The sequence below is a fragment of the Myotis yumanensis genome, unplaced genomic scaffold (assembly GCF_028538775.1).
Source record: "Myotis yumanensis isolate MYYU_CA2020_CCGP unplaced genomic scaffold, mMyoYum1.0.hap1 SCAF_3, whole genome shotgun sequence".
NCBI classification, from domain to species: domain Eukaryota; kingdom Metazoa; phylum Chordata; class Mammalia; order Chiroptera; family Vespertilionidae; genus Myotis; species Myotis yumanensis.
The window spans coordinates 195859328-195877756 of NW_027223754.1; the positions used below are offsets into that span (position 1 = coordinate 195859328).

The following is an 18429-nucleotide window of genomic DNA, read 5'->3' on the forward strand; positions in this document are numbered from 1 at the left end:
AGAATTTCATGAGAATCTAGTCAAAAGTTATTAAAAGAAAAAGAATTTATAAAGTGATCATATATAAAACACTTATAGAATGTTAAGTTTTTCAAAACTAGCAGTAGCCAGTTAGAAATGGAGAGGAGAAAATATAGCACTAATAATGAGCAATATTTTAAATTTAACAAATGTTAAAGAACATAAATAAAAGAACTGTGAAATCTTACCAAAGGACACAAAAAAGATCTGAACATATGGTAGGTCACATCAAGTTTCTGAACAGGAAGACTTCCTCTCATAGAAATGTAAATCTTTCCTAAAATAATATTTAAATGTAATATAGTCCAAATAAGAATCCCAATGGGGTGTTTCTGAAACTGATTAGAATAATTTAAAAGTCCTCAATAGATATTAAAATTTACCATAAATCTACTTCAGTAAAAAGTAATGTTAGTAGAAAAATGGGCAAAGGTCAGTAGAAGAGAATAGAGAATCCAGCAAGAGCCAGACCCAGGTCTACAGAAGAACTTAACATACGACAAAAATGGTATTTTGATTCATTAAGAAAATAATAATTTATTATAATAGTTTATTTATTAAAAGGTGCTAGTGTAACTGACAATTTGTCTGAAAATAAACAAAGCGTCCTACCTGATACCATACAGAAAATGAAATCCCAATGGATTCAAGGATGTATGGCCTTGAAGTCAGGGCAAATCTCTCTCAACAGGACACAGAATTGAAAAAACACATAGAAATAAAAAGTAGATAAATAGATTAAATAAGAGGAACCGTTAAAGGTTTTTCAACCCTCAAAATGATATAATGAGATTTGCATTTTAGAAAAAAGAAATTATTCTGGTTGTGTAACAGCTCATCATTAGAGGGATGGGGGGGGGGGGTGTGGGGGGAGGTAAGACCTGAGGCAGGGAATGAGTTCGAAGGTGAGAGATGATAAATTAAGCTAGTGTGGGAAAGGGGAGAGAGAATGGAAAAGATTCAAGAGTTATTAATGAGCATTGAGAACCTGGAAACCTATTGAGTGTAGGGGGATAAAACAGGGAGAGGGAAGAGTCAACAACAATCCAGCTATCTTCCCTGGGCAGTGGGGTGAATACAATGCTACGTGTTGATGGGGAGCAATTTTGTGTGGAAAAGGGAGAAAAGATCATGAGTTTTGAATATATTGAATTTGGGGGCCTATAGGATATTCAAAGAGGTGGCTATTATATGATCACATCATTGTATCTGTAGGCTTGGAGTTCAGAAGAGGCCAAATACGTATAAAGGAGTCATTAATATGTGGGCTCCATTGGAGCAATAGAAACAGATGAAATAGGACACTGTGTAGAGTGAGAAGGGAATAGGATTACCTAAGAATCAAAGGGGCACTTAGTCAAAGGAGCCAGTCCTGCTTCTACTAGGCAAGAGAAAGAATCAGAGAGCCAAATAGTCCAAATCTTTCTTTTTTAATCCGTATCTGAGGATATGTTTAGAGAAGGAGGAAGGGAGGGAGGGAGAGAGAGAGAGAGAGAGAGAGAGAGAGAGAGAGATTGATTTGTTGTTCCACTTATTTATACATTCTTTGGTTGCTTGGTTGCTTCTGGTATGTGCCCTGACCAGAGATGGAACCTACAACCTTGGCCTATCGGACGATGCTCTAACAACTGAGCAACCTGGCCAGGCAGGGCTCGATTATTTTTTTTAAGTAAAGTATATATTAATTTAGGATTTTTCTGTATGTTAATAGAATTTTGCTCTTAGAGCTAGTCTTCCCAAATTGATATGCTGAGAATTGTCATTCCTGAAGCTTCCTCTAGCACAGTGATGGCGAACCTATGACACACATGTCAGAGGTGACACGCGAACTCATTTTTTTGGTTGATTTTTCTTTGTTAAATGGCATTTAAATATATAAAATAAATATCAAAAATATAAGTCTTTGTTTTACTATGGTTGCAAATATCAAAAAATTTCTGTATGTGACACGGCACTAGAGTTAATTTAGGGTTTTTCAAAATACTGACACGCCGAGCTCAAAAGGTTCACCATCACTGCTCTAGCATGACCAGCAGTCCCAGATTTCAGGTGTTCATTGCATATAAACACATTTTTATATGGCTTTTCTATTACAAAGCCCAATTAGTCAAATGACAGTTTCTTTTCTCTGCTACTTTTAAAAAATTGCTACTCTTTTCAAATGGCTTAGTCTTTCTTCTACAAGCGCCAGTAGTTTTTCCAAAAGATGCCAGAATTCCAAATGAAGTGCCACTTCTGAGACACATAGTCTTCAATGTTTCATTATTTTGCCATTGTTAAAAAATTATTATGCTAAACATCTGGCCTAGTCTTTTTATTTCTTCTCATTTGATGTGTTAAGTAGAATTAGCTCTTTTTTTCTTTTGATTTGAAATGTTCTTTTTCACTTAGTGTTTTCTACTGGCATATTATAACTGGAGAAAAGATTACCTACTACTCTATCAGTGGAGGACCTAAATATGTCGGAAAGCAAAGTTGAGGAGAGAGCAAACATCACTCTATTTGTGTTTTCTATTAACAAAAATATCTTCCTCTTGTATCAATTTTATAATGAGGTTGGACCACCTTGCCTGGCATTCAAGGCCTTGCATGATTAACCCCATCTACCTCTTCAAATGCTATTTCACCATTTTCCTTCCCATCCTTGGTTCCACAGTCAGCATTACTTTATCACTATTGCACTAGTCCCACAGAAGTATTTCCAGTTTTTACACCTTGCATGAAGTCAGTCTTATCAGGTTTAAGCAGCTATTCACTTTCTTGTTCAGCCACTTATTACTATACTAGAGGCCCGGTGCACGAAATCTGTGCGGGGGGGGGGGGGGGTGGTCCACTTATTACTGATATCCTTTCCCTGCATGGGAAATAACACTTGTTACTCATTGTAAATACTAACTTATTCAACTTGACCGAATGCATCTACATATAATAAATTCATATAAATTTATTTCTACCCATAGAGAATTGCCTTATGGGGTTCACAGTGAGTGTATTCCCGTCATGTGACCCTTCACTGCAGCAGGCTCCATACAAATTAGATTGCTGGCCAGGGAAGCTTTCTTGGAGTTGATGCTAGAGTCCAGGTTTTAATGACCAGGTTACATTGATAACCTTACATTACTCTAATAAAGCGGGGAAGCCGTTCTGGGAAGTGGCTCAGCTGTAAAAAAGCATGCAGTCCTGAAACCATGGTCAGAATTTATACTTGGGTCAATATTTTGTAAACTTAAAGTGCAAGAAGATGAGTGGTCAAAGATTACACTAGGGAGATAGGTAAGGACCAGGTAGAGAAGACAAAGAATAGCAATAACAGGAAATATGGATGGGAGTGGGAGAGTGGGCCACTCCCCTTCTTATGATTAGTGTCTGCTTCTCCTGGGGTTCATAGAGAATCTGCCCCAAACAGCTTAATTCTAGATCAGCCCACTACCAGAGTGCCTTGTAATGCATTTATGGTTGTAAATGCCCCTCCCCCACAACACCATTATCAGCAATTTTGCCATTTCACATGGAAAGCAAGCAACTCAAGACAAGAGGTGATGGTTATGTGGCCTCTAAGAATGATTTTGTTTTAACATGGATCTCTTAAGTGTAAACATTTTCTGAATAGCTACCTTACTAAACGCATGTGGCTATATGTCCCAGAGGTACGGGGTATTCATTGTTGATGAGATTCCTGTTATTTGTCCCTTATTCAAAATAGTGGAATCAAGCAGTTTTAATTCTAGAGAATATGATATGGGGATTAGCTTTCAGTTTCCTTAACAGAAACGGTAATTCTTAGACCCAAAACATTAATGGGACTTTTGAATTTATGAAAAATGATGCAAAACACTTGAGAATCATTAAGAGTTTCCAACAGTGATGATTAGTAAATATTTTAACTTAGATTCTGCGTTCATGGAAGGAATATGACCTGGCAGTAATTATTATAAATTATGGGAAAAAGATGTTGGACATCACATCAGAGTGCAAATCTCTATTTGGTATTATTAATGAGCCAGAAGAAACACAAGAGGAGGTAACTGTTTTTTGTTCCTCATCTCTAAGCTTATATTTAGTTGAGTCTTTTAAGAGATTGTGTGTTATTAGTAAACATTTTTTAATTTGTTATATTTACATAAAAGAAAAGTTACATATCGTGAAGAGCTGATTTTCCCTCCTTTTCTTTTGTGATTAAAAAATGAATTCATGCTAGAATACTGGAAAGCTCCCTATCACCTGTACTGATCATCATCGGGCTGATAGTGAGCTTCCTGCACCCAGTTGGATATTGGACTAAAAACCCTGTAAAGTCTCCCAAATTGAAGATTTTATTATCCTGGGTGCCTCACTGAATGTAGTAAGAACATGTCAGAGCTTTTTACAGTCTTCAAAGTAGATTTCCCAAACTCATTGTCACACTTAAATTGTCTTCTTTAGAAGACTGCTAATGTTTGAGACAACTTTTTAGTATCTGTCTCCCAAGCTTGGTGCTTACAAGAGCCTGCTTGGTTCTCTTTCCTAGAAACTATATGGTTAAATGTTTTGGTTAATCAAATTTGAACTGTCACTTAGTTGATCAGGTTTCTGAGGTGCACTAGGAATTACTTGAAGCCCCTTCAGTGACTGGGGTGGCTGTATCAGAGTAGTTCCATTTTTATCTCTATTATATGTTGAGTTTCCACGGGAGCATTTGTTTGCCACAAAAATCTTCAACTGTCAGCACAGTTTAACTGGATAAACTTTTTAGCCATAATCCTTTTTTTCAAGGGGGTTGCTTTATCTAGAGAGAGTTTAACTTGGAGGCGATTTGAAGGTTTTTTCCCACCAAGTGTTCACTCTCAGAGCCTGTCAGCCAGCCCCTGCATATCACCCAGGCTTTGCCTCAGGACACTGTCCCCGCACATGTCCCCATGAAGCCCCCCTTGCCTCTGGCATTTATTGATTCACGTTGTTTAGCCATGTAGATCATAGTTTTATTTACAAGTATGAAAACAGAATTTCAGGAATGCTATTTGAAAATGATAATTGCCGAAACATGTTGAAGTACATTCTGAAATGTAACCAATGTTTCTAGGGTTGTTCTATGAAGTGTTCCAGGACCAAGAGGCTACAGCAGACAATGTCACCTGAAAAAATAAATGAACAGCTGCTCTTGTTGGAGACACACCTTCTCAAACTGACAAAGCAATGTAGTCATTTTGTTTTCTTTCTTTATACTTGTGTTGAGCATTATATATATATTTTTAAATAAGAATATATTTTGTTAAAAGGATTAAGAGGAGATTAGCATTTGGGTAAACCCTTTAAGGTTTACATAGTGCTTTTATATAATAAATTTAACTTTAAATTTATAATCCTAATAATATTCTGTTAATAAGGGATTGCTAACTACTTTTTTACAGATGTGACTTGTAAAGATTAAGTGATTTATTTATTTATTTATTTAGGATTGCATAGCTAGCTTGGATTTGAGCCTATCTCTTCTAGTTCTAAAGCAAGGTATCTAAACCTTGACACTATTGCCAATTTCGGCCAGATAATTGTTGTGGGGAACTGTCGGAGGCATTATGGATGTTGAGCAGCACTTTGGCCTCTATCCATAGATACATAGCATACAAGACTCCCCTCCCGCTGCCCCCAGCTGTGACAACCAACTGGGAGGAAAATGTTGCCAAATATTTTGGGGAGGGAGAGTGCAAAATTGAGAAGCACTGCTCTAACAGCAAAGGGTAACTGAGAAATAAAAAGGGATAGTATGAGAGGTGTTAATGTGTGAGTGCTTTGAAACACTGTCTACTCAAGTGAAAGATTAGTTTAATTTCAAGTCATTGTGCTCTATAGTAATACTAGAGGCCTGGTGCATGAATATTCATGCATTGGAGGGAGGGGGTCCCCTCAGCTCAGCCGGCCCCCTCTCACAGTCTGGGAGCCCTCAGGGGTGGGAGGTGACCTGCTGATCAGGGAAAGGCAACACCCCCATCATACCTCTGCTGCTGCCACTGCCAGCAGTGCAAGCCTTGGCCGGCCCTGGTTACCTGTGCCTCAGGCTGGCCCTGAGAGGCTGGGGGGCTGAGGGGACTGGGGCACTCTGAAGGCAGGTGCATGGCAAGGCTGGGCCCGCCCCCAGACTGGCCCAGCTTTGCCGTGCAACTGCCACCCAGGCAAGGCTGAGGGAACTGGGTGCTGCCATCTTATGGCTGTGGGCGCTGCCATCTTTGAGGGCATGACAGTCAATTAGCATACTCTCTACTTATTGGTTGTGGGCACCGCCATCTTTGTGACAGTGTGAGGGTCAATTAGCATATCTCCTCTTTATTAGATAGGATGTTAACACAATGATTGGAATTTTGGGAGTTAGCAATTTGGAAATCTGTATAAGCAATTGATTTAGTTTCTGGTGATAAATATTATCACATTCTTAAAAAGCAGGTACTTCAGATCTTCCAGAAGGACAGGAGCATACCTATGTTTCTTTTAAGTGGGAGGCTCCACTTTTGGCCCCATAATCTTTTGGGAACTGAGCATACCTGTAGACTTCTGTGTCCCTAACTTAACTCTCTTACTGTGTGTCTCAGTTATATCTGGGTGGTTGTGGTGCTTCAGAATTCCCTGATGTGGATTTCTCTATTTCATCAATCTCCATGTCTGTTATATTTATAGAATTTATGAATTTATGAATTGAACCCAATACTCTATTATTCACATAACCAGTAAACATAGTTTATTGAAAGCTGTAATTGTCTGGTTACCTATAAAAAATGTAATTCCTTAAAATGTAAAGTGTTCTAGAAATGTGAATTATTTCTTTTCATATTATCAAAACAAACAAACACAAAAACTCTAACATTTTACCAGGAAGCACAGTGTAATGTTACTAATTTTACTGCTTCCTGTATGCCAGAAACTACTATGTGTTTTATATATATCAAAATTCACATAATGCCCCAACTGGTTTGGCTCAGTGGATAGAGTGTCTGCCTGCGGACTGAAAGGTCCCAGGTTTGATTCCAGTCAAGGGCATGTACCTTGGTTGCGGGCACATCCCCAGTAGGGGACATGCAGGAGGCAGCTGATCGATGTTTCTCTCTCATCGATGTTTCTAACTCTCTATCCCTTTCCTTTCCTCTCTGTAAAAAATCAATAAAATATATTTTTAAAAATTCACATAATTCCTATATAACCACTATACAAAGAAGGCATTGCTGTTATTCCCATTTTAAAGATAAGAAAACCGAGGCACACAGAGGCTGAGTACCTTCCCAAAGTCTCATAATTTAGAGATGGTTATATGCTGAGCCCAGGCAATCTGGCTCCAATGGCTGTGCTGTTCATTATTCTATGCTTTACTGTCTTTAAATGATAATTTTATAAAAATGGAGTTAATATAATTGGTATGTTTCTGAGTCTGGGCTTTGCTGATATACGACAGCTGTTGGATAACAGAAACCTGTGCCTTGGAAAATTTTTAGCTATTTGGTAGCAGACTCATTGGCTCTTGGGTGGAGGAAATGAAAAGAAAATAATTGAGATTATTGAAATTTTTAATCTCTAAGATAGGATATAGTTGATACTTTTAAGGCACATAATTTAGAAAGAATACTTGAGTTTTTTTCCTATTTTTTTGTCTCCTCCAAAGAATTTTCCTGTTTGGTTATTGATGTTAAACAGAATGTATTACTTATTATTAATATTTTTAATCTTAGTTGCTTCAACTGAACTCTCAGGATCAGAGGACCCTATCTTTCTTTACCCTATAGTTTTAAATTGGTCTGTCAAAGGTGCTGTGAAAGAAGGTAGGTGACCTAAATGTGTGCATGCTATTCACTCAACTTACTATTGAAGATCATTCATTCTATGGGTTTTGTTGTTGTTTATTACTTAAAGGTCTAACCCAAGCATGTCAAACTTGTGGCCAGCGGGCCTCATGCCTCAGTTAGGCATGTGGCCTGCTGGCCGTGAGTTTGACATGCTTGGTCTAACCTGTTCCAGGCAGAAGATTTTGGGTTCTTTACTCATTCAGAATAATCCAGACTTCTGATTGTCAAGTAATGAAAGAGACCTAAATAGGAGCCTGATTTAAAGTTTGGGAAGACAGAACCTTGATGGTGGCTTACTTGGGTAGTAGATGGGGTTATTATGAAACTTACAAAAACTAGGGAATTGAAAAATGTGTTAGTGATCCTTAAGTTCAGTTGTGAAGAAACAGCAACATTATTGCTTAACTCAGAGGGCAATATAATAAAAAGTAGGATAACTAGTTATTCTGCAATTTTTTTCCAACTAGACATACAGGAGAGGCAACTTTTAAGAAATCTTAACACTGAGTTATTTGGAAAATAAATGAAATATAGATTGTAAAGGATTATTTGATTTTAGAAAACAGTAGTTCTCACCACATTTATTCTACATATTTTTTAAAAGTGAGAAATCTAAAAAAACAGGTTAATAAATGTTTCTGTTAGAATGAAATGAGTATTAGTAATAATAACCATTCAGCACTAATAACTGAGTGTATTGGTAACTATATATGTATGAACTTCCTTATTTTCACAGTTATGAAATTTAAACAGAGACCTAGATTCCTGGAATTTTTTACCCAGATTATGCTAAAATGTATAAATGATGAAAAATTTTCCCTTATGGTGGAGATCACAAATCCTATCACTGACTTCTTGAAAAGGTACTTGTAATATCTATTTTATTGCTACTAACAACTTAAAAAAATGAGTAACATTGTCACATAAAGATATGTAAGGTAGATGAAAACGAGTATAGGCTATAGACAATTAAAACAGCCATCTGAGAGGTAGGATTTATGTCTCTGTGTGTAAAAAAACAAATAAGTGAGCATAAAATTATTTATACAACCCAACTAAGGAATAAGATTAGAGTATGTTTATGTTTGCAGCAGGAAGTAAATTAGGCCTTTTTGCTATTGATTCAAAATGGATAATAACATCTCTGGGCCATCAGCTCCTCACATAGCAGCGGTTCTCAGCCTGTGGGTCGCGACCCCTTTGGGGGTCAAACGACCCTTTCACAGGGGGTCGCCTAAGACCATCGGAAAACACATATTTTTGATGGTCTTAGGAGCGGAGACACCGTTCCTCTGTCTGTCTCCAGGCGGGTCCACCCACATGCAGATACGCCCACATAGGAGTACCCGTATTAAAGGGTCCTGGCATTAGGAAGGTTGAGAACCACTGTCATGTAGGCTTCTAGGTCCAGTGCTGATCATTTACATGCTCTTCTAATTCCTTTACATTAGCAAGCAGAGCCATTCCTTGGGTTTTCATTCACAGATGTGAATGAGGAGTTCCTCAAATAGAAGTAGTTAAACTTAAAGCTCTTCCCCTTGTTCTCTGAGCCTGAATGATTCTCTTTGCCTCCAAATAAAATTATAGTGTTTCATGCAGTTATGAGAGATGCTAAATGAACCCAACTTTTGTTCCAACAGCTGGGTTTTACTTTCACCGCTGTGCCCAGACCTATCTCATTTTAGTAATGGGAAGCATCAGTAACATGGAGTCCATTTAAAAAATGGCAGCAGAAGAGAAACATTATCATAAAAATACACAGGAAAATAGTCTTCCTAAAATAGGCACTTCTATTTTTGGAACAAATGCTTGGAATATATGTGCTTCATATTTTCAAGACACAAAAGAGGAAATTGCTTGTGTTAAATGAAGCAGGCTCTGGTAATAAGAACATTGGTCAGAATTAGAAAGTTCCATTACATTAAGAAAATCATAGCCCAAATTAGATGTTTAGAAGCTGTAAGTAATATTCTTGATACCAAAGAAAATTAGAAGACACTATCAGTGTGCAGTGAAATTTGGAGGACTGACCAGGGAGGTCCAATCGAAGCAAAATACTGCAGATATTCTGAAAGAGGAAAACAGAGTAAGTAGCTTAGAAGCAATGGCCAGTGGTATAATAAAAGACCTGAGGTTGAAAATTGAGAGGTATAAGCATGTTCCAACTGAAGGTAAAGCTTTCAGTTCTGCCCTAACCGGTATGGCTCAGTGGATAGAGTGTCAGCCTGCAGACTGAAGGGTCCCAGGTTCGATTCCAGTCAAGGGCATGTACCTTGGTTGTGGGCACATCCCCAGTAGAGAGTGTGCAGGAGGCAGCTCATTGATGTTTCTCTCTCATGGATGTTTCTAACTCTCTATCCCTCTCCCTTCCTCTCTGTAAAAAATCAACAAAGTATATATTTTTTTAAAAAAAAGATTTCCATTCTAAGGCTGAGCAGATGATTCAGGACACTCTTCATCAAGTCAGGGAGTGTAGAGGAGGGGCAGATGCAGCACCTCCATTTCTGCTTTGATAGTAATATCTGTCTTCTTTTGTGTTCACATGCTTAACAGTTTTAACAAAGTAATTTTCTCATACTGCAACAGACACATATGCAGCTGTATTTACTTCCAACTTTATGATATTATGGTTTCTATTTAATGTGTTAATCCATATGGATTTTTTTTTTTTGGTATGGGGATTTAGATTAAACTTTAGTTTTTTACCCCTTAAAAGTTCTATCAATTGTCCTGGCAATATTTAAAGAATGATACTTTTTGTTAGTTTTTTAAAAAAAATTTGTAATTTATCTTTATTGTTGAAAGTATTACAGATGTCCCCCTTTTTTTTCCCCATTGACGCCCTCCACCCTGCACCGGCCCCCTCCTAGGCCTTCACCACACTATTGTCTGTGTCCATGGGCTATGCATATATGCATATGAGTTCCCAGGTTCATTGCTCCCTCCCACCCTCTCCACCCTCTGCTTTCCCTCTGAAATTCGTCAGCTACCTATGGTTTCTTCCAAGATTTTTATGGTTTCACGACTTACATTAAGTTTTTATCAATTTTGAGTTTATTCTTGTGTAAGTTGGTGGTCTAGTTTCATTTTTTTCATGTACCTGTCCAATTTTCCCAACACCATTTATTGAAGAGACTGTCTTGACTCCATTGTATGCTCTTGCCTCCTTTGTCATATATTAATTAAGTGTAATGGCTTGGTTCGATTTCTGGGTTCTCTGTTCTGTTCCCTTGGTCTATATGCCTGTTCTTGTGCCAGTAACAGGCTGTTTGAGTATAGTGCCTTTGTAATATAGCTTGATATCTGATATTGTGAGTCCTCCAACTTTGTTCTTTCTCAAGTTTGCTCTGGCTATTCGAGGTCTTTTTTGGTCCCATATAAATTTTTGAAGTGTTTATTCTAGATATGTGAAATATGCATTGGTATTTTAATAAAAATTGCATTGAATCTATAGATTGTTTTGGGTAGTATGAACATTTTAATTATGTTGATTCTACCAATCCATTAACACAGTATATTCTTCTACTTGTTTATATCTTCCTCTGTCTCTTTTTTCAATATCCTGTAGTTTTCTGAGTACAGGTCTTTTACTTCCTTAGTTAAGTTTATTCCTAAGTATCTTATTTTTTGTTGTTGCAACGGTAAATGGGATTGTATTTTTAGTTTCTCTTTCTGAGAGTTCATTATTGATATATAAAAATACCATCAATTTCTGGGTGTTAATATTATATCCTGCTGCATTACCCAATTTATTTATTAAATCTAGTAGGTTTTTAATGGAGTCTTTTTGTAAGTTCAGTGTGGAAGAACTTACATAGGGTTTTATACCTAGGGTTTTCTATGTATAATATCATGCCATCTGCGAATGACAGTTTTACCTCCTCCTTTCCACTTCGGATGGCTTTTTGTTAATTAGTTTTAATGCCATATTTTTACATTCAAAGTGGATGATTTTACCAATAATGCTTATAAATCACAATGAAGCTATTTCATAAACTTTTATGTTCTATATAACAAAAAGTCAAAGTATATGGAAATAACTGCTGAAAAGACAGGCTTATTTGACAGAAACATAATAACATAGAATATAACATGCTACTTTAAAACAGGAATAAAAAAGATATAGAAAATATACCTAATATAATTAAGAATATAATTATATAATTTAATATATATAGTTAATTTAAAGCACTCACTAAATTTTTAAAAAGTAATATGCTAAAAAACAAAACTCAGGTCACTCAGACTAAAATTTGTAAAGACCACATTCTCTTATAGTACAATAAAACTGAAATGTCATAACAAAATAAATTACTGGCATATAAAATTATTGGATAAAAAAAGAAATCTACCTACAGGTATAGAGCCTTTTAAAAACAATGATAATAAGAAACCCTATCAGTTGTACTCAAAGCAGGAGTTAAAGACACATTTCTAGCTTTCGACGCTTTTATTACTAAACAGGAAAAATAAAATTAAATGAACTTTTATTGAACTCACAAAATTAGAAAAATAAAATAGATCTAAGAAAGGAGAAAATGGGAGTTGAAATTAATCAATTATAAGTTGGTTTTAAACTAGTTCAATTGAGAACTGTTAGAGCTGGTTCTCTGAAGTTATAACTAAATTATGTAAATTTTTGGCTGGCATAAAAAAAAAAAGCAAAATACAAGTAATCCAAGAGAAAATAATAATAAATTTGAAGTGGTTAAAGAAACATTAGCTAACTAACGAATTACAATTTCATACTAATAAATTTGAAAACCTAACTGATAGTGGTAATTATCTAGAAAAAATTAATTTAGAGTTTATTGAAGCTGTAAAAAAATTGGATAGCTCAAAAATTTTTAGGCTAGTTCTTTCAGATTTCACTTCTTTATTTTTTAAAATATATTTTTATTGATTTAAGAGAGGAAGGGCGAGGGAGAGGGTGATAGAAACATTAATGATGAGAGAGAATCCTTGATCGGCTGCCTCTTCCACAATCGGGGATTGAGCCTGCAACTCAGGTGTATGCCCTGACTGGGAATTGAATCATGACCTCCTGGTTCACAGGTCGACGGTCAACCACTGAGCCACCGTGGCTGGGCATTCTTTCAGTTTTTAAAGAAACAAATAATTTTTATTTTACATAAAGCTACTTCAGAATATGGGTAGAAAGTCTCCTGCTAAATTTATCACAACAGACTCTGATACAGTTTATGAAAAGACAATAAAAATAGAAAATTATGGGTTGTTTTTACTTAGCAGTAAATAGGAGCAAAAATCCAAAGTAATATACTAGCTTATTAATTCATCAATGAAATATAAATTTTATTCTCAATACAAATATAGGAGTAATAAATCTGTAAATATAGTACCAAAGGACTTATATGCATGCATATAAGCCTAACCAATGGACACAGACATCAGGGGGGTGAGGGCATGAGTGGGGGGGGGTCATTGGGGACAAAAGGGGAATAAGGACTCACATGTAATACCTTAATCAATAAAGAAAAAAATATATAGTTATCACTGGTATTCAAAGGAATCTTTAGTAGACGCTCAAAGTCATGTGAAATTTAGCAATCACTCCTGGCAAATTAGGATTAGAAGAATATTTTCTGTTAAAATAAGCTCTACAGCAAAGAAACCTATTATTCCTTCTATCACTTAACATTGTTTTGAAAGTTCTTGCCAATGCATTAAAATAGAAATGACAATTTATGTAATTATCACATAAAAGGGTCTCAAAATGTTTGTCAAATGAATCCTACAATAAAGTACATTGAAAATGAAGAGAAAATGATTGAGATTTTCCAATAATAATAATACTTTAAAAAATCCTCACCCAAGGATATATTTAAAAAAATTATTTTAGAAAGAGAGAGGAAGGGAGAGAGAAAAAAACATTGATTTGAGACATAAACATTGATCAGTTACCTCCATAGGTGCCTTGACCAGGGATTGAACCCTCAATATTTTGGTGTATAAGATGATGTTCCAGCCAACTGAGCCACCAGGCAAGAGCACAAATAATTATTTTTTAACTCAACAAGCTAATTAACTGAAACCTATCTGAACTAATAATAGCATTCCACAGGATGGCGAGATGTAAAACTGCAAAATCAATAGCTTTCCTATATCAATTAAAATGTACAATAGAAAAATTATCCATTTCTGTGAAGTACAAGATTAAATTTATTAGGAGTTGTGAGAGGACTTGGGTTAATATAAAGAAGGCCAAATATCTTTACTAAGAGATATTAAAAAGAATGACTTGAATAAATGGAAATACATAGTATATTGCTCAATGGGCAGATGGAATATTGTAAAGATTTCTATTATCTTCAATTTAATTTATAGGTTTAATGTAATTCCAATCAGATTAATTTATATGGAATAGGCTAGAATAATAATATTTGAAAAATTAAAAAGTAAAAGGAGAAATTTATACTATCAGCTAAAGTATAAAGTTTTTTTGAAATAATAGGTAGACAGCCATTGTGACTCAATGTTTTGAGTCAGAAACACGAACTAATATAAGTAATTAAATAAGGAATAAACTATGAAATCAAAGATCAGTAATTCTGACTGTATAAAAATTTATAAATGCTATTTTTTTATAATACAACATAAACAAAAAGCAGCCAGAATTAGGAGGAAGCATTCTATGAAGCATTTAATTCATTCAGTGGATGAGAGTTCTGCTGAGCATGGAGGAGAATGCTGAGAGGATTGGGAAGACAGTAGTCCAAGTGTACATTCGTGACCTCATTTCCCTCCTTTCTGTCTTTTCATGGGATACAGTAACCAGTTCAGGCATTTTATGGGTTGGGGTAGGGAGGAGGTAAGGAAAAGACCAGTCTCAAGTTGCCTGTTACGCAGGATGGATCCCCAAGTCCATCCATGCCTTCCCAGTTCAGACAGACAAAACATTTGCCAAAATGAATACCGAACGAACTGGAGATTCTTGGAATTGCTGTAGCTGGGCTGGAGCTCCAACCAACCACAGGATCCAGGCTCATCATCATCAAAATTGAAGCAAGAGGCCAACTACCCATGGGAGCATGATGAATTTATAACTGTAACTCCTAGAACTAGCTGTCCAGACTCACCTGGTCATTTCATTAGCCTTGCATCGATGTGACCCTACATGTTATTCAATTCAAGCTTTGGATCCTGTTTATCATGTTACAGCAGGGTTTTGCTGTACTTACCAAAAAATATATAAATTTTAGAAAATATAGATATTTCAGGAAAAATAGGTGATAATTATCATTAGAGGGTGGGATATTGAGAGACTTGATAGTGTTTGAAGAGTGAGCTATGGGGATCCATGACAGATTTAGAAAACGAACAAACAAACAAACAAACAAAAAACAAGATTAAGATTCCCTATAGGTGATTGGGGGAAGGGAGAGAGTTTAGTACATAGTAATCTAAATGCTTAGTTCTTATTGGTATCCAGAAGGTGATAGTGACTGGAAGCTTGCACATGATAGAACCAAAAAGACAAATCTGTTGGAAGCAGGGTAGCTTGTCTAGGGTCACTTTTATGTAGTTATCTTTTCAGTTTTATGATGAAATGTTCATGTTTTATTTTTGGTGCAATTCCATTTTTTCTGCATCACACGTCAGCTCTAAATCAAATTTTATGGTACTATTTACATTTTGGTCTTTTGAGAGGCCAACTATTCCTTGATAACCAGGAATATTACAGTCTATGCATAGGACACAAACAATTTTGGAAATTCTTCTTGCATAATTTTAGTGACAACACTCATTAAAGATTTATTACTTTGGGGTAGTTTTGTAAATTCTTGCAGATTCATTTAACAAACTTTTCCTTTTTTGTATTAGGAGAAATGAGTCCTTACTTGGATTGAAAAAAATTAAACATAAGGACAATATTTTGGGTCAAAAAATGGATAAATCTGTGAAGAAGTACAAAGCTGCAGTAATGGAGATTGGGAAAGTAAGTTTCATGAGTTTTGAGCAAATGAAATGAAGAGATATATGTATCTACAGACGATTGGCTGCATTACAATTTATTGTAACATGAAACAGAAGGAAATACAAGCATAATTTTATAACTATACATTACAATTCTTAAGTTTTCAAATGGATATATTTTTTAATTTTTAAAATTTATTTGAGAGAGAGAACATTGAAGCAAGAGAGAAACATCGATCAGTTGCCTCCTACATGTGCCCCCACTGGAGATTGAACCTGCAACCTGGGTATGTGCCCTGACCAGGAATTGAACTCACCACTTTCTGGTATACAGGACTATACTCCAACCAGCTGAGCCATATCGATCAGGGCTCATTTGGATATTTTTGTAATCATATTTTTTTTGTTTACAGGGATACTTTTGTTACTTTTGATAATAATTTTAAGTGGGGGTATAAAGAAACCACTGTATTTTAATGTCAATAGATAGACATTAGAGTGTGAGTTAATTATAATATTGTATTCAGAACTTAATTTTTGTTTTCTCCTGTATTAAGACTACAGAAATACCAAAAAGAAAATGTAAAAAAAAGGGAACTCTAAGAGACTTTTTATCCAAAAATCCACATGTTTCTGAATTGCCAGAACGTGAAAGGTATTCATTTATTATTTAATTTATTCAGTAAACATTTACTTGAAGCCCATTATTTGGGCTTTAGGGGTATACTGCTTAACTAGAGAGCTAAGAGCATTTTGAGATTTTGATAGGAATAATTTTAAACAAATGTATTTTATACTTAAATTACGTACTAACTAGAAAATTTTTGAAATACTATTTTTTTCCAGATCATATTGAGTATGGTTTTATGATCGTATTTTATTTATCATTATGAGTGATGTTTTATTTCCTTCCAGTCTAGCTAAAGTTAAAAAAAATTTTACTTTATTATTTTTCAAGGGACCACACAGATAAATGATTTTCTTGTTTAATATTTAAGTTAATTGATGAATGTGAACAATTATGTTATAATTTATTTGTCTAATCTCGGTGGCCTTTTGGTTATAGAAAAGAAAAGCTCTGTTTGGTTTGAGCTTAGGACATAGACATCAGAGAGAATTGGAGACAATATGTAGTGACTTTGTCCCTTGTGCTCATTCTTGTGCCTTCTTTATTGTCCTATTTTACATTTTTAGTACTAAGTAAATGATAAATAAGCCTATTACATTTGCATAAGGGCAGCCAAGTGACTTCTTGATTATGTACAAATTGGAATCATTTCTCTTCAAATATCTGAAAGTTTGTATAATTTCAAAACTTGTTTGTCCCTTGGCAGAAATAAGAGATTTGATGTTAGAAAAATAGCACATCGATTCCTGGTAGATAACTTGAATCCTCTAATACTTAATTATATTAAAAAGAAGAGGTTCCGTCAAATGTGGCTTGAAGAGATGCCCTGGAGGGCTCAGATGAACCTGTATCTGGCAAATGCACATTTCAACATGCTTTTAATAAAGCTAGGGGAACGTCTGAAGATGAAATTTGGCACTTCACATACAATGGTCAGGTATAGTATATTATCAATAAGTAATACTTTTGAGGTTTCAAGAACATGGATTGTATTTGTATGTCCAGGGCTTCAATGTTGATAATAACTTAAGGAGGTTTACAGAGTGCTTCTGTCTTACTTGGTAATTGATACATTTCTTTTTTTTCTATTGATATATTTCTTATCTTAGAATCTTTCCCAAACAGGTGATGGATATAAGCTCTTATGAAGTACTAATTTGCATATATCTTGACAATGTTTCTCAATAAAACTTTTAGTAAAAGGAGAAAATATAATTCCAAGAGGAATTTAATATTAATTGCATAATAACTGTAGACATTAGTGGGCATTAGACAAATTTCTATTTCATTTAGAGATATTTTAAGCCTCCATGAATATATATTGTAAGCCTCTATAAACATAGATCATATATTCTCATATAGAGTTTTTCTTATTAATTCAAAAGACATTTTTGAGCTCTTAACGAATATCTTTGGCTGAAGTGTTATGGGAGATAAAAATAGAAGATAAATACATAAATGGAATACTATGCAGCCACTAAAAAGGTGGTGTAGAGTCATTTAAAAAGATTTGTTGAGCACCAGTTAGACACAAGATCCTGAGATAGGTGCAGTGGGTATGCAAGCATGAACAAGATATGAAAGTTAGAATTTAGTAGGGTAGATCACAAATGTTCATGGATAATTCTAGATAGTGGGAGCAGACAAAGTACTCATAAAGTCTTCTTTGTTCCCAGGAAGTTCACTTTACTCTGGCTGAGACTAACAGGAAAGATTTAATGTGGGAGGGCCACTTGGCCTGTCTCTTGATAGATAGGCAAGATTTAGAAATGTATGGTTAGAGAAATAGGCATTCCAGGTGGGTGGAAAACAGGAGTTAGAGCCCAGGTAGGAAAAACAGAGGATAAGAACCCCAAATGGTCTAACCTGAATCTAGGGTATATGATAGAGAGTGGTATAAGATAATTTGCAAAGTAGGTCAGTTCCAGGTCATGGAGAGTCTTAATAGTCTATTAAGTCTGGACTTTAATTTATATACAGTGGGAGATCATTAAGAATTTTTGAGCAGGGCTGTGATAAGAAATTTCTCTGGCAGCAACATAC

The 18429-nt window shown here is 35.4% G+C and overlaps 1 protein-coding gene across 4 annotated transcripts in view; it reads left to right on the forward strand.

The window, feature by feature from the left end:
* The window catches only part of CFAP54 (cilia and flagella associated protein 54), a 246818-nt gene that overhangs the window by 95767 nt on the left and 132622 nt on the right, over nucleotides 1-18429 (forward strand). For 3 of the 4 annotated variants that reach the window (XM_070410862.1, XM_070410864.1, XM_070410865.1), the window contains exons 27-33: nucleotides 3911-4042; nucleotides 5081-5195; nucleotides 7710-7799; nucleotides 8560-8686; nucleotides 15666-15780; nucleotides 16316-16413; nucleotides 17093-17323. In XM_070410862.1, the coding sequence (XP_070266963.1) occupies nucleotides 3911-4042; nucleotides 5081-5195; nucleotides 7710-7799; nucleotides 8560-8686; nucleotides 15666-15780; nucleotides 16316-16413; nucleotides 17093-17323 (908 nt within the window). The remainder of the gene's footprint in view (nucleotides 1-3910; nucleotides 4043-5080; nucleotides 5196-7709; nucleotides 7800-8559; nucleotides 8687-15665; nucleotides 15781-16315; nucleotides 16414-17092; nucleotides 17324-18429) is intronic. The other variant, XM_070410863.1, reaches the window with a different exon arrangement.